The sequence below is a fragment of the Coregonus lavaretus genome (assembly GCF_964263955.1).
Source record: "Coregonus lavaretus genome assembly, chromosome: 20".
In the NCBI taxonomy this organism is placed as follows: Eukaryota; Metazoa; Chordata; class Actinopteri; order Salmoniformes; family Salmonidae; genus Coregonus; species Coregonus lavaretus.
In genome coordinates this window covers 40836576-40850301 of record NC_140007.1, presented here as the reverse complement: position 1 = coordinate 40850301, position 13726 = coordinate 40836576, and the positions used below count along the sequence as shown (strand labels likewise).

Genomic DNA, 13726 nt, shown 5'->3' with positions numbered 1-13726 from the left:
CTAATGCACTCTTTTGGCTCACAGCAAACTGGGCTTGGACCCCTGTCTGTCACATATGGCTAGTTTAAACCTGTTTATCCTGATATAAGCTGTACAGCCATGTCTCTGAAGCCAAGCTATGCAAAATGGCTGTTCTGCGTACTTGCTTAGCACAAATACGCAAACTTGCACAGCCCCAAGTAAGTCAAGTGCAGCTGCAGCCCCGCAATTTGTATCTCGATACAACTACACAGGATTGCCATTTTTGCGTAGCTAGCTAAATGCATTGCGTATTTGCTTAGGGTATAGATTAGACTTCAGTAGGACTGGACACAGACAGGTGTTTTTCTCACTCTCTCTCCCGGTGTGGCGGTCTGCGATAGGCCAATGCCATGGCGACGTCGGCGGGCACGGTGTCGGAGGACGTAGGGGATGACGACGGCAGGGGGAACCTGTCCTGTAGCTCGTCAGAGATGTCCAAGCTCAGCTCCAAGAGCGCCAAGGAGCGGCGCAACCGCAAGAAGAAGTGGCGCCAGAAAGAGCAGTCGCAGCGGGAGGAGAAGGGGGACTGCGAGAAATTCATCAAGTCCGAGTCGGACGACGGCAGCAAGAGGAGCCGCTTCCATTTCCCTGACAACCGGCTAGGCCGCAAGTCTTCCATCATGAACCAGGTGAGAGGACCAGCGTCAAAGGTCACTGTTTGTCACTGTGCAATGCATTCCTGGAGGAAGACAGAATAGGACTAAATAACAGCAGTTCATTTGAGGTCACATATTGACACTCCAATGTTCAAAATGATTTTAGTTCCCTTCTAAGTAAATTTAAACATTAGGGTTTGGTTTCAGATTAAGACTATTTAGAGCTTTGTAACAGGGCTTCGACCACAGAGTAACAGGGCTTCAACCACAGAGTAACAGGGCTTCAACCACAGAGTAACAGGGCTTCAACCACAGATACATTCATCATAACCTGCTGTTGTAGCTAAAGATACAGTGGCATTCATCATAACCTGCTGTTCAAATAAAATAAAATGTTATTTGTCACATGCCACCTTACCGTGAAATCCTTACTTACAAGCCCTTAACCAACAATGCAGTTCAAGATATTTACTAAATAAAATAAGGTAAAAAATAATAAAAAGTTACACAATAAAATAACAATAACGAGGCTATATACTGGGGGTACCGGTACAGAGTCAATGTGCGGGGGTACAGGTTAGTCGAGGTAATTTGTACATGTAGGTAGGGATAAAGTGACTATGCATAGATAGTAGCAGTGTAAAAACAAATGGAGGAGGAGAGGGGGAATGTAAATAGTCCGGGTGGCCATTTGATTAATTGTTCAGCAGTCTTATGGCTTGGGGGTAGAAGCTGTTAAGGAGCCTTTTGGTCCTAGACTTGGCGAGAACAGTCTATGACTTGGGTGACTGGAGTCTGACAATTTTTTGGGCCTTCCTCTGACACCGCCTGGTATATAGGTCCTGGATGGCAGGAAGCTTGGCTCCAGTGATGTACTGGGCCATACGCACTACCCTCTGTAGCGCCTTACGGTGAGATGCTGAGTAGTTACCATACCAGTCAGGATGCTCTCGATGGTGCAGCTTTAGAACTTTTTGAGGATCTGAGGACCCATGCCAAATCTTTTCATTCTCCTGAGGGGGAATAGGCTTTGTCGTGCCCTCTTCACTACAGTTTTGGTGTGTTTGGACCCTGATAGTTTGTTGGTGATGTGGACACCAAGGAACTTGAAACTCTCGACCCGCTCCACTACAGCCCTGTCGATGTTAATGTGGGCCTGTTCGGCCCTCCTTTTCATGTAATCCACGATCAGCTCCTTTGTCTTTCTCACATTGAGGGAGAGGTTGTTATCCTGGCACCATACTGCCAGGTCTCTGACCTCCTCCCTATAGGCTGTCTCATCGTTGTCGGTGATCAGGCCTACCACTGTTGTGTCGTCAGCAAACTTAATGATGGTGTTGGAGTCGTGTTTGGCCACGCAGTCGTGGGTGAACAGGGAGTACAGGAGGGGACTAAGCACGCACCCCTGAGGGCCCCCCGTGTTGAGGATCAGCGTGGCAGATGTGTTGTTGCCTACACTTCCCACCTGGGGGCGGCCCGTCAGGAAGTCCAGGATCCAGTTGCAGAGGGAGGTGTTTAGTCCCAGGGTCCTTAGCTCAGTGATTAGCTTTGTGGGCACTATGGTGTTGAATGCTGAGCTGTAGTCAATGAACAGCATTCTCACATAGGTGTTCCTTTTGTCCAAGTAGGAAAGGGCAGTGTGGAGTGCGATTGAGATTGCGTCATCTGTGGATCTGTTGGGGCAGTATGCGAATTGGAGTGGGTCTAGGGTTTCCAGGATGCTGGTTTTGATGTGAGCCATGACCAGCCTTTCAAAGCACTTCATGGCTACCGACGTGCTAAGGGGCGGTAATCATTGTTGTAGCTAAAGATACAGTAGCATTCATCCAAGGCTTGAATTATTAACAGTGAATACATTAATGTTTCAGTAGAGCAAAGTGTTGTTTTGTTCTGGGGTCTTTCATATTGTACTGTTACTTAGGGGCAGGACAATACCAGTATTGCGATACTCATTAGCATCGTGGCAAGGAAACAAAACACAAAGTGGATTTAACTTCTTTAATTAAACAGCCCTAATGTTGGAAACAAAAATCATGATGTTGTCATCCAGAGTCACATTTATTTATTTTCCAAGCTATAGCACACAATATTTTACATACAGCAGGTTTTTAAAGGACCAAAGAGTGTGGTCTGCTTCATGTTTTCATTTTTGCCATGGACAAAATATTGCGATACTGGTATCGTCCCGGCCCTGCTGTATCTGTTTGTCTCGCCCTGACCTAGAGAACTCTTGTTGGTTGGGTCAGGGTGTGAGTTCAGTTTGAGATCTATGTTATTGTATTTCTATGTTGAATCTAGTATTTGTATTTCTATGTTTGGCCGGGTGTGATTCCCAATCAGAGGCAGCTGTCGCTCCTTGTCTCTGATTGGGGATCATACTTAAGTAGCCTGGTTGCCTACCTTAGTTGTGGGATCTTGTTTGTGTTCCTGGTTAGGCTTGTTGTGAGTATAGCCCATAGGACTTCACGTTACGTTGCTTTTGTTGTTTTGTCAAGTGTTTATCTTCATTAATAAATATGTACGCATACCACGCTGCACCTTGGTCTGACCTGTCTCTCAACGATTGTGACACTGTTCAACAACACAGGGCAGGACTCCAGCTTATAGTATATGAGTATTCAAACCCCTGAAAATAACTGTTATTTAAACGCAAAGCAATGCATTCATGTGATTTCTATTGGTGTTAGAACTAGGTTTTTGTCAGAGACCATCATCATTATCATCCGTACTAGAGAATAGGCCCTCTCACCAGATGAGTAGTCACAGGCTAGTGACCATAAACGTGTCAAATCAGCAGAGTGAACACGTATATAACAGTAGTAAGATGATTGATACAGTACAAGTCCAGGTTCACAGTGAGAATAGTAGTAGACACACTGCAGGCACGACTCCAACACTATCATTACGTTTGCCGATGACACAACAGTGGTAGGCCTGATCACCAACAACGACGAGACAGCCTATAGGGAGGAGGTCAGAGACCTGGCAGTGTGGTGCCAGGATAACAACCTCTCCCTCAACGTGATCAAGACAAAGGAGATGATTGTGGACTACAGGAAAAGGAGGACTGAGCACACCCCCATTCTCATCGACGGGGCTGTAGTGGAGCAGGTTGAGAGCTTCAAGCTCCTTGGTGTCCACGTTACCAACAAACTATCATGGTCCAAACACACCAAGACAGTCGTGAAGGCACAACAAAGCCTATTCCCCCTCAGGAGACTGAAAAGATTTGGCATGGGTCCTCAGATCCTCAAAAAGTTATACAGCTGCACCATCGAGAGCATCCTGACTGGTTGCATCACTGCCTGGTATGGCAACTGCTCGGCCTCCGACCGCAAGGCCTCCGACCGCAAGACACTGCCCAGTACATCACTGGATCAAAGTTTCCTGCCATCCAGGACCTCTATACCAGGCGGTGTCAGAGGAAGGCCCTAAAAATGGTCAAAGACTCCAGCCACCCTAGTCATAGACTGTTCTCTCTGCTACCTCACGGCAGCCGGTACCGGAGCGCCAAGTCTAGGTCCAAAAGGCTTCTTAACAGCTTCTACCCACAAGCCATAAGACTCCTGAACAGCTAATCAAATGGCTACCCATACTATTTTTTACACACTTAGGAATGTGATCAGAACCTTATCTTATTCATTTAGGCTAACCCCTGGCTTAGTCAGCCAGATGCGGAGATGGACAGCTGTCACTCTCGGCTGTGCGCGCGCTGACTACCTAGCATTACGTTAGCTTTGAGCTCTTGAGTGTCGTGGACCTTTCGATTATTATGGATCCCTTCAACAGTTTGGAGCCTGTGATATCAGTTCCTGTTAACCGAAAGATTCAACTTTTTAAACAAGCTCATGAAAAGGAGAGAGCCAAGATTCAGCAACGGGAAACAATAATAGACTACTGGCTGCAAACCTACGGAGGGCTGAGGGCTGTGTCAGAGGGCTGTGTCAGAGGGCTGTGTCAGAGGGCTGTGAGAGGGCTGTGTCAGAGGGCTGTGTCAGAGGGCTGTGTCAGAGGGCTGTGTCAGAGGGCTGTGAGAGGGCTGTGTCAGAGGGCTGTGTCAGAGGGCTGTGAGAGGGCTGTGTCAGAGGGCTGTGAGAGGGCTGTGTCAGAGGGCTGTGAGAGGGCTGTGTCAGAGGGCTGTGTCAGAGGGCTGTGAGAGGGCTGTGTCAGAGGGCTGTCAGAGGGCTGTGTCAGAGGGATGTGAGAGGGCTGTGTCAGAGGGCTGTGTCAGAGGGTTGTGAGAGGGCTGTGTCAGAGGGCTGTGTCAGAGGGCTGTGTCAGAGGGCTGTGTCAGAGGGCTGTGTCAGAGGGCTGTGTCAGAGGGCTGTGTCAGAGGGCTGTGAGAGGGCTGTGTCAGAGGGTTGTGTCAGAGGGCTGTGTCAGAGGGATGTGAGAGGGCTGTGTCAGAGGGCGGTGTCAGAGGGCTGTGTCAGAGGGCTGTGAGAGGGCTGTGTCAGAGGGCTGTGAGAGGGCTGTGTCAGAGGGCTGTGTCAGAGGGCTGTGAGAGGGCTGTGTCAGAGGGCTGTGTCAGAGGGCTGTGAGAGGGCTGTGTCAGAGGGCTGTGTCAGAGGGCTGTGAGAGGGCTGTGTCAGAGGGCTGTCAGAGGGCTGTGAGAGGGCTGTGTCAGAGGGATGTGAGAGGGCTGTGTCAGAGGGCTGTGTCAGAGGGTTGTGTCAGAGGGCTGTGTCAGAGGGCTGTGTCAGAGGGCTTTGTCAGAGGGTTGTCAGAGGGCTGTGTCAGAGGGCTGTGTCAGAGGGCTGTGTCAGAGGGCTGTGTCAGAGGGCTGTGTCAGAGGGCTGTCAGAGGGCTGTGAGAGGGCTGTGTCAGAGGGTTGTGAGAGGGCTGTGTCAGAGGGCTGTGTCAGAGGGATGTGAGAGGGCTGTGTCAGAGGGCTGTGTCAGAGGGCTGTGTCAGAGGGCTGTGTCAGAGGGCTGTGTCAGAGGGCTGTGTCAGAGGGCTTTGTCAGAGGGCTGTGTCAGGGGGCTGTGTCAGAGGGCTGTGCCACTGCAACAATAAGAATCAATCCATCCTTGACCGGCAATTAATTAAATCCTTCCCTAAATTGTATACAATCAAACTCAAAAAGCTTCCCTGGATTTATCCTACAGAAAAAACCTGTTAAACCCCCAGAAACTGTTTTCCAAAAGTTGCCGCTAAGAAAACCCACATTGTATATACACTGTTCACCCTCTGGATACAATACATCGGCTATTTACACAATATAGTTGAAACAAATGGAATATTTTAATGTTGATTTAAGTATCGATACTTTATTACACGTAACTGTTTAAAACCCAATTGGGATAGTTTTTGTATTGCAGTTCTGTTGTTTGGGGTGGATATATAGCGTTTTGCCACATAACATGATTATTTGTCTAAAATAAAATTACCTTGGAATATATTTCAAACTAAATCATGTCTGTCTCTTCAGTAGACCCTTTTATTTTTGTATTCTTTATTTTTATTTTTTATTTAACCTTTATTTAACTAGGCAAGTCAGTTAAGAACAAATTCTTATTTACAATGACGGCCTACCAAAAGGCAAAGGCCTCCTGTGGGGACGGGGGCTGGGATTTAAAAATAAAAATGTAGGACAAAACACACATCACAACAAGAGAGACAACACAACACTACATAAAGAGAGACCTAAGACAACAACATAGCATGGCAGCAACACATGACAACACAGCATGGTAGCAACACAACATGACAACAACATGGTAGCAACACAACATAGCAGCAGCACAAAACATGGTACCAACATTATTGGGCACAGACAACAGCACAAAGGGCTGTATCATGAATGTCATGGATACATTAGAACTAGTAGATATATGGAGGCTTAAATATCCTGATCTAGTTAGATATACATGGCGGAGACTCAATCAAGCTAGTCGTCTTGACTTCTTTCTTATGTCATTCTCGTTGGCACCAAAAGTTAAAAAAGTGTTGATAGGGGACAGAATGCGGTCGGACCATCATATAATTGGCATATACATTACTCTTACTGAATTTCCATGTGGGCGAGGATATTGGAAATTTAATCAAAGCCTGTTGGATGATAACTTGTTTTTAACTAGGACAGAGGAATTTATAACTGATTTTTTCTGACATAACATAGGTACAGCAAATCCCCGTATTGTATGGGACACCTTTAAATGTGCCTTTAGAGGCCATGCAATTCAGTACTCATCTCGAAAACAAAAGCAATTTAGGTCAAAAGAGTCCACATTAACAACGGAAATAGAAGGTCTAACAGAACAGATACAGTGGGGAGAACAAGTATTTGATACACTGCCGATTTTGCAGGTTTTCCTACTTACAAAGCATGTAGAGGTCTGTAATTTTTATCATAGGTACACTTCAACTATGAGAGATGGAATCTAAAACAAAAATCCAGAAAATCACATTGTATGATTTTTAAGTAATTCATTTGCATTTTATTGCATGACATAAGTATTTGATCACCTACCAACCAGTAAGAATTCCGGCTCTCACAGACCTGTTAGTTTTTCTTTAAGAAGCCCTCCTGTTCTCCACTCATTACCTGTATTAACTGCACCTGTTTGAACTCGTTACCTGTATAAAAGACACCTGTCCACACACTCAATCAAACAGACTCCAACCTCTCCACAATGGCCAAGACCAGAGAGCTGTGTAAGGACATCAGGTAAAATTGTAGACCTGCACAAGGCTGGGATGGGCTACAGGACAATAGGCAAGCAGCTTGGTGAGAAGGCAACAACTGTTGGCGCAATTATTAGAAAATGGAAGAAGTTCAAGATGACGGTCAATCACCCTCGGTCTGGGGCTCCATGCAAGATCTCACCTCGTGGGGCATCAATGATCATGAGGAAGGTGAGGGATCAGCCCAGTACTACACGGCAGGACCTGGTCAATGACCTGAAGAGAGCTGGGACCACAGTCTCAAAGAAAACCATTAGTAACACACTACGCCGTCATGGATTAAAATCCTGCAGCGCACGCAAGGTCCCCCTGCTCAAGCCAGCGCATGTCCAGGCCCGTCTGAAGTTTGCCAATGACCATCTGGATGATCCAGAGGAGGAATGGGAGAAGGTCATGTGGTCTGATGAGACAAAAATATAGCTTTTTGGTCTAAACTCCACTCGCCGTGTTTGGAGGAAGAAGAAGGATGAGTACAACCCTAAGAACACCATCCCAACCGTGAAGCATGGAGGTGGAAACATCATTCTTTTGGGATGCTTTTCTGCAAAGGGGACAGGACGACTGTACCATATTGAGGGGAGGATGGATGGGGCCATGTATCGCGAGATCTTGGCCAACAACCTCCTTCCCTCAGTAAGAGCATTGAAGATGGGTCGTGGCTGGGTCTTCCAGCATGACAACGACCCGAAACACACAGCCAGGGCAACTAAGGAGTGGCTCCGTAAGAAGCATCTCAAGGTCCTGGAGTGGCCTAGCCAGTCTCCAGACCTGAACCCAAAAGAAAATCTTTGGAGGGAGCTGAAAGTCTGTATTGCCCAGCGACAGCCCCGAAACCTGAAGGATCTGGAGAAGGTCTGTATGGAGGAGTGGACCAAAATCCCTGCTGCAGTGTGTGCAAACCTGGTCAAGACCTACAGGAAACGTATGATCTCTGTAATTGCAAACAAAGGTTTCTGTACCAAATATGAAGTTCTGCTTTTCTGATGTATCAAATACTTATGTCATGCAATAAAATGCAAATTAATTACTTAAAGATCATACAATGTGATTTTCTGAATTTTTGTTTTAGATTTTGTCTCTCACAGTTGAAGTGTACCTATGATAAAAATTACAGACCTCTACATGCTTTGTAAGTAGGAAAACCTGCAAAATCGGCAGTGTATCAAATACTTGTTCTCCCCACTGTAGATAGCAATAAAAACTGTAACATAGAGGCTCAGAATAAATTAGAGGAAAAACAAAAAGCAATGGAGAAACTTATTCAAGAAAGATCAAGTGTAATATATTATAAAAATAAAGCGAACTGGATGGAATATGGGGGAAAATGCACCAAATTCTTTTTTAATCTTCAACATAGGAATGCTACCAAAAATAATTTATGGAAACTGGTTACAAATTATGGAGTCACCCATGATTCACCAAATGATATTTTGAAGGAGGAAACAAAGTACTTTAAGCATATGTTTTTGTTTCAGTCGCCTCCATCTCCTCTAACTGAAGCTAATTGTAGAGATATTTTTTTCTATTGATAATGTAAAATGAACAGCCATACAGAAAGACTCACGTGAAGGTGAAATTACAGAGGAGGAACTTCTGGATGCAATTAAAGACTTTAAGTCCGGGAAAACTCCAGGGTTGGATGGCATACCAGTCGAGGTATACCAAACCTTTTTTGATATACTCAGAGGACCGTTATTAGCATGTTTTAAGCACTGCTATGTAAATGGTAGATTATCAGACACTCAAGAAGAAGGTCTGATTTCATTATTACTGAAACAGGATACAAGTGGAAAATATAAAGATCCAGTCCATTACAAAAATTGGCGGCCCCTTACACTTCAGTGTTGTGATGCAAAGATTCTAGCAAAATGTATAACGCATAGAATTAAAAAGGTATTGTTGGACATTATTCATTCTAATCAGACAGGTTTTTTACATGGGCGATACATTGGAGATAATATAAGGCAAGTACTGGAAACAATAGAACACTATGAAAAATCTGGGAAAACAGGCCTACTATTCATAGCAGACTTCGAAAAGGCATTTGATAAAGTACAGCTGGGGTTTATATATACTGTAGAAGCATACCAGATGGACATCATGAAAATGATCGGAGGAAGTTCAGGAGTAAAAACAAACAAAATATAATTATTGACTGTGTCCATAAAATGTATATAGTATGTATAAGCTGGAAGTAGAGGCCTAAGCATTGTTGTTCACTAGTTTACTCCAATTAGGGAAGGGATGGTGGGGTTAGAAAGTAATAAAGGGAAATATATATATTTTTAAAAGATGTGTATGTATATATGTATGTATATGCGTATATGTATGTATGTGTATGTATGTGTGTGTGTGTGTGTGCGTGTATGTATGTATGTATGTGTATATATATATATATATATGCGGCGAAAAAAGAAGAAAATAAAACATATGATGCAGATGATGGAAGTGATGCTGACAATTACATTGATTGAAGTTACAATCTATCTGCAATATTAAAGCTGATCTACCCACTAAGAAAAAAAAAAGAAGGTAGAGACAACACATCACGCGAAGCAGCCACAACTGTCAGTAAGTGTCCATGATTGAGTCTTTGAATGAAGAGATGGAGATAAAACTGTCCAGTTTGAGTGTTTTTTGCAGCTCGTTCCAGTCGCTAGCATGACCTTTGTTTTGGAGGTGTTCAGAACAAGGTTAAGGGCAGAGAAAGCTTGTTGGACAGTAAGAAAGCTTGGTTGTAGTGTTTAACACAAAATCTGGGGATGGGCCAGTTGAGTATAAGACTGTATCATCTGCATGGATGAGAGAGCTTCCTACTGCCTGAGCTATGTTGTTGAATGTCACGGTAAGATGAAAAAATAATAGCACTGTCTCTTTGACAAGATGTGTTTTTATTTTGAATTAATGTAAATTTACAGACATTTCTGAAAATGGCTTCATTTAGACAGAAATAGACGTTGAGAGAAAGGCAGGAGGATATCAAGTAGCAGAGGTGGTTGTGGAGATCGAACCCATGACCTTCAGCGCTATGATGTGATTTGTGTTACAACTATATACATTTCAATCATTCACTCACTCGTCTCCTATCCTTATTTCCTCTCCTTGTCTCCTTGTCCCCTGCAGTCCCTCCTCAGTATCCCCGGCTCACCGTTTCTGTCGAGGCACAACAGCAAGAGCAGCATCTTCAGCTTCAAGGGCCGCGGCAAAGACGTGGTCTCAGAAAATGAGTTTGCCGACGACGAGCACAGCACAGTGGAAGAGTGCGAAGAGAGACGGGGCTCCCGGTTCAGCCCGTACCGGCGGAGCAGCTACACGGGCTACCACCACGGTGGCGGGAAGAGGAACTCGACGGTGGACTGCAACGGCGTGGTGTCTCTGATCAGTCCGGGGACCGGCGGACGCCTTCTGCCTGAGGTGAAAATAGATAAGGCAACTGGTGACGACAGTGTAAGGAAGTCAATGAGTAACTCAGACCCGTCTTGTCTAGGCATGGCCCCATCCTTCTCGCTCTTACTCTCTCTCTCTCTCTCTCTCTCGACTTTCTCGCTTCCCTCACTTTCTTATTCTCTCTCTCTCTTCTCGACTTTCTTCTTTGCAAGTCCGTATGTCTGCGCTATCTGCGCTCGCCCTCCTCCCCTGCTCCTAGTATGTAGTGTATGCTATGCTGCCCCCCAACACTAGCCAAATAAGCAAAATAGAGAAACTTTAGTTTATCAGAAAAAAAGGTTCTTATTGTTACTTTATAACTGGGTTTTTCAGTGACTTCCAACATACTGTTGTTTTATATCTCAAGGTTTTGATTTCCACACGCCAAACAGTGTGACATTACATTGACATTAAAGGGATAGTTAGAGATTTTGGCAATTAAGCCCTTGCTCCTGTAGACTTCCAGTCATTGCGCTAACGTTAGTTAGTATTGGCTCCAGAAACTACCTTCAACTTCCTTCAAACTGCACACAGGGACATTCAAATGGTATACACGAGTTCATCTGACTCTGGGTAAATAAAAAAGGGCTTAATTGCCAAAGTCTTGAACTATTTCTTTAACATTTTACAAATTTAGCAAACTCTCTTATCTTAGGGCGACAAACAGTCAGTGCCTTCAACTAAAATACAGTAGGTAAAAACAACCACATATCACAGTCATTGTAAGTAAAAACCCTCTTCAAAATAGCCAAAATAGTCCCTTCCTTTTCAAACAATCCGCAGTGAACAAACCAAACAAAACAAAAAAAGCCAAACCAATGTTTCTCTCGTGCTAGTAAGCAGCATGGTAGTTTGACCTGGCCCTTCTACAGGTGTTGTACAGTGTTTCTAACTTAGCCAGCATGATAGCAACTAATCTAGTGACTATGGTGTCTCTCCTCTCCTTCTCTTTGACTTGGTGCATGCTCAATGCATGACGACTGGAAGGATCTCAATCCCAATAATGTTGCCCCTAATGTTCTCTACGGTAACCACACTACTCTTCCCTCTACGTTCTCCTCAAATGCTACAGGATTTTTTACAAGACTTGAAGGTGATATTCTAGGGTCAAAAAGTACTATCACATAGTGTGGAGTACTGAGTATGGAGGCGTTAAGGACAGGATAATGATTAGAAGGTAAAATATAGTGGCAGAATTGGCACATTTAGGCAGGGGGACATTTAGGTTGGTTCAGACGTAATGGTTGGTTCAGAGAATAGGTAAGTAACACTGTGAATACATAAACACACGTACAAAACACTTCCCTTCTCAATTTCTGAATATTCAAATGTTATTCAAGTATTATGTAATAAGGTCACAATAATAGTCAAATATCGCTATACCACTGCTCTCACTCTGGCTGTGAATGACCTGCATGTTTCTAGACACAACATACTCTCCCTACCATCAGCGTCCATCGACAACAAGACAAATACATTACTACCCTGTGTGCCAACCAAAAATTTACCAACTTACAATTTATCCCACCCTTCCGTCCAATCCAATCCAATCTTGTTACAAGTGCACTTCCCTCCCTGGCCAGCGATGGCGCTGTACGGTGGTGTTCATGGTTTGACTACCATCAGTGCTTGATTCTTCTTCTTCCTCCTGGCAGCCCACTACTGAGGTTGAGGTGAAGAAGAAGCTGTCTGGTTCCCTGATGGTGTCTGTGGACCAGCTCAATACCTCCTTCGGAAGGAAAGAGCGGGCCAACAGTGTCATGAGCGCCATCACCAACACTCTAGCGGAGGGTACTGCCCCTATGCTTTAAAGCTCCCTACACTAACTAGCTATTTCCATGCTCTATTGTTTTCAGCTGACAGTGTAAACCGAAAAGTTTCAAATCTGATGTAGAAGAAAGGCATATTTTCTTAGTCTAAATTGTCTCTTACCTTTTTGGAGGAACAGTTATTTCTATCGCACTGCTTTAAGATACAGTGAGGGACAAAAGTATTTGATCCCCTGCTGATTTTGTACGTTTGCCCACTGACAAAGACATGATCAGTCTATAATTTTAATGGTAGGTTTATTTGAACAGTGAGAGACAGAATAACAACAAAAAAATCCAGAAAAACGCATGTCAAAAATGTTATACATTTATTTGCATTTTAATGAGGGAAATAAGTATTTGACCCCTCTGCAAAACATGACTTAGTACTTGGTGGCAAAACCCTTGTTGGCAATCACAGAGGTCAGGCTACATTTCTTGTAGGTGGCCACCAGGTTTGCACACATCTCAGGAGGGATTTTGTTCCACTCCTCTTTGCAGATCTTCTCCAAGTCATTAAGGTTTCGAGGCTGACGTTTGACAACTCGAACCTTCAGCTCCCTCCACAGATTTTCTATGGCATTAAGGTCTGGAGACTGGCTAGGCCACTCCAGGACCTTAGTGTGCTTTTTCTTGAGCCACTCCTTTGTTGCCTTGGCCGTGTGTTTTGGGTCATTGTCATGCTGGAATACCCATCTACGACCCATTTTCAATGCCCTGGCTGAGGGAAGGAGGTTCTCACCCAAGATTTGACGGTACATGGCCCCGTCCATCGTCCCTTTGATGCATTGAAGTTGTCCTGTCCCCTTAGCAGAAAAACACCCCCAAAGCATAATGTTTCCACCTCCATGTTTGACGGTGGGGATGGTGTTCTTGGGGTCATAGGCAGCATTCCTCCTCCTCCAAACACGGCGAGTTGAGTTGATGCCAAAGAGCTCGATTTTGGTCTTGTAGCCCATTCCAGCCTTGTGTAGGTCTACAATCTTGTCCCTGACATCCTTGGAGAGCTCTTTGGTCTTGGCCATGGTACAGAGTTTGGAATCTGATTGATTGATTGCTTCTGTGGACAGGTGTCTTTTATACAGGTAACAAGCTGAGATTAGGAGCACTCCCTTTAAGAGTGTGCTCCTAATCTCAGCTCATTACCTGTATAAAAGACACCTGGGAGCCAGAAATCTTTCTGATTGA

At 44.6% G+C, this 13726-nt stretch overlaps 1 protein-coding gene across 6 annotated transcripts in view; it reads left to right on the top strand.

The window, feature by feature from the left end:
• The window catches only part of LOC311147726 (sodium channel protein type 8 subunit alpha-like), a gene marked incomplete at both ends in the record, with an annotated part of 104147 nt that overhangs the window by 50852 nt on the left and 39569 nt on the right, over window positions 1-13726 (top strand). For 2 of the 6 annotated variants that reach the window (XM_084184485.1, XM_084184484.1), the window contains 3 exons: window positions 363-650; window positions 10428-10751; window positions 12386-12521. In XM_084184485.1, the coding sequence (XP_084040611.1) occupies window positions 363-650; window positions 10428-10751; window positions 12386-12521 (748 nt within the window). The remainder of the gene's footprint in view (window positions 1-362; window positions 651-10427; window positions 10752-12385; window positions 12522-13726) is intronic. The other 4 variants (XM_084184489.1, XM_084184487.1, XM_084184486.1 and 1 more) reach the window with 4 other exon arrangements.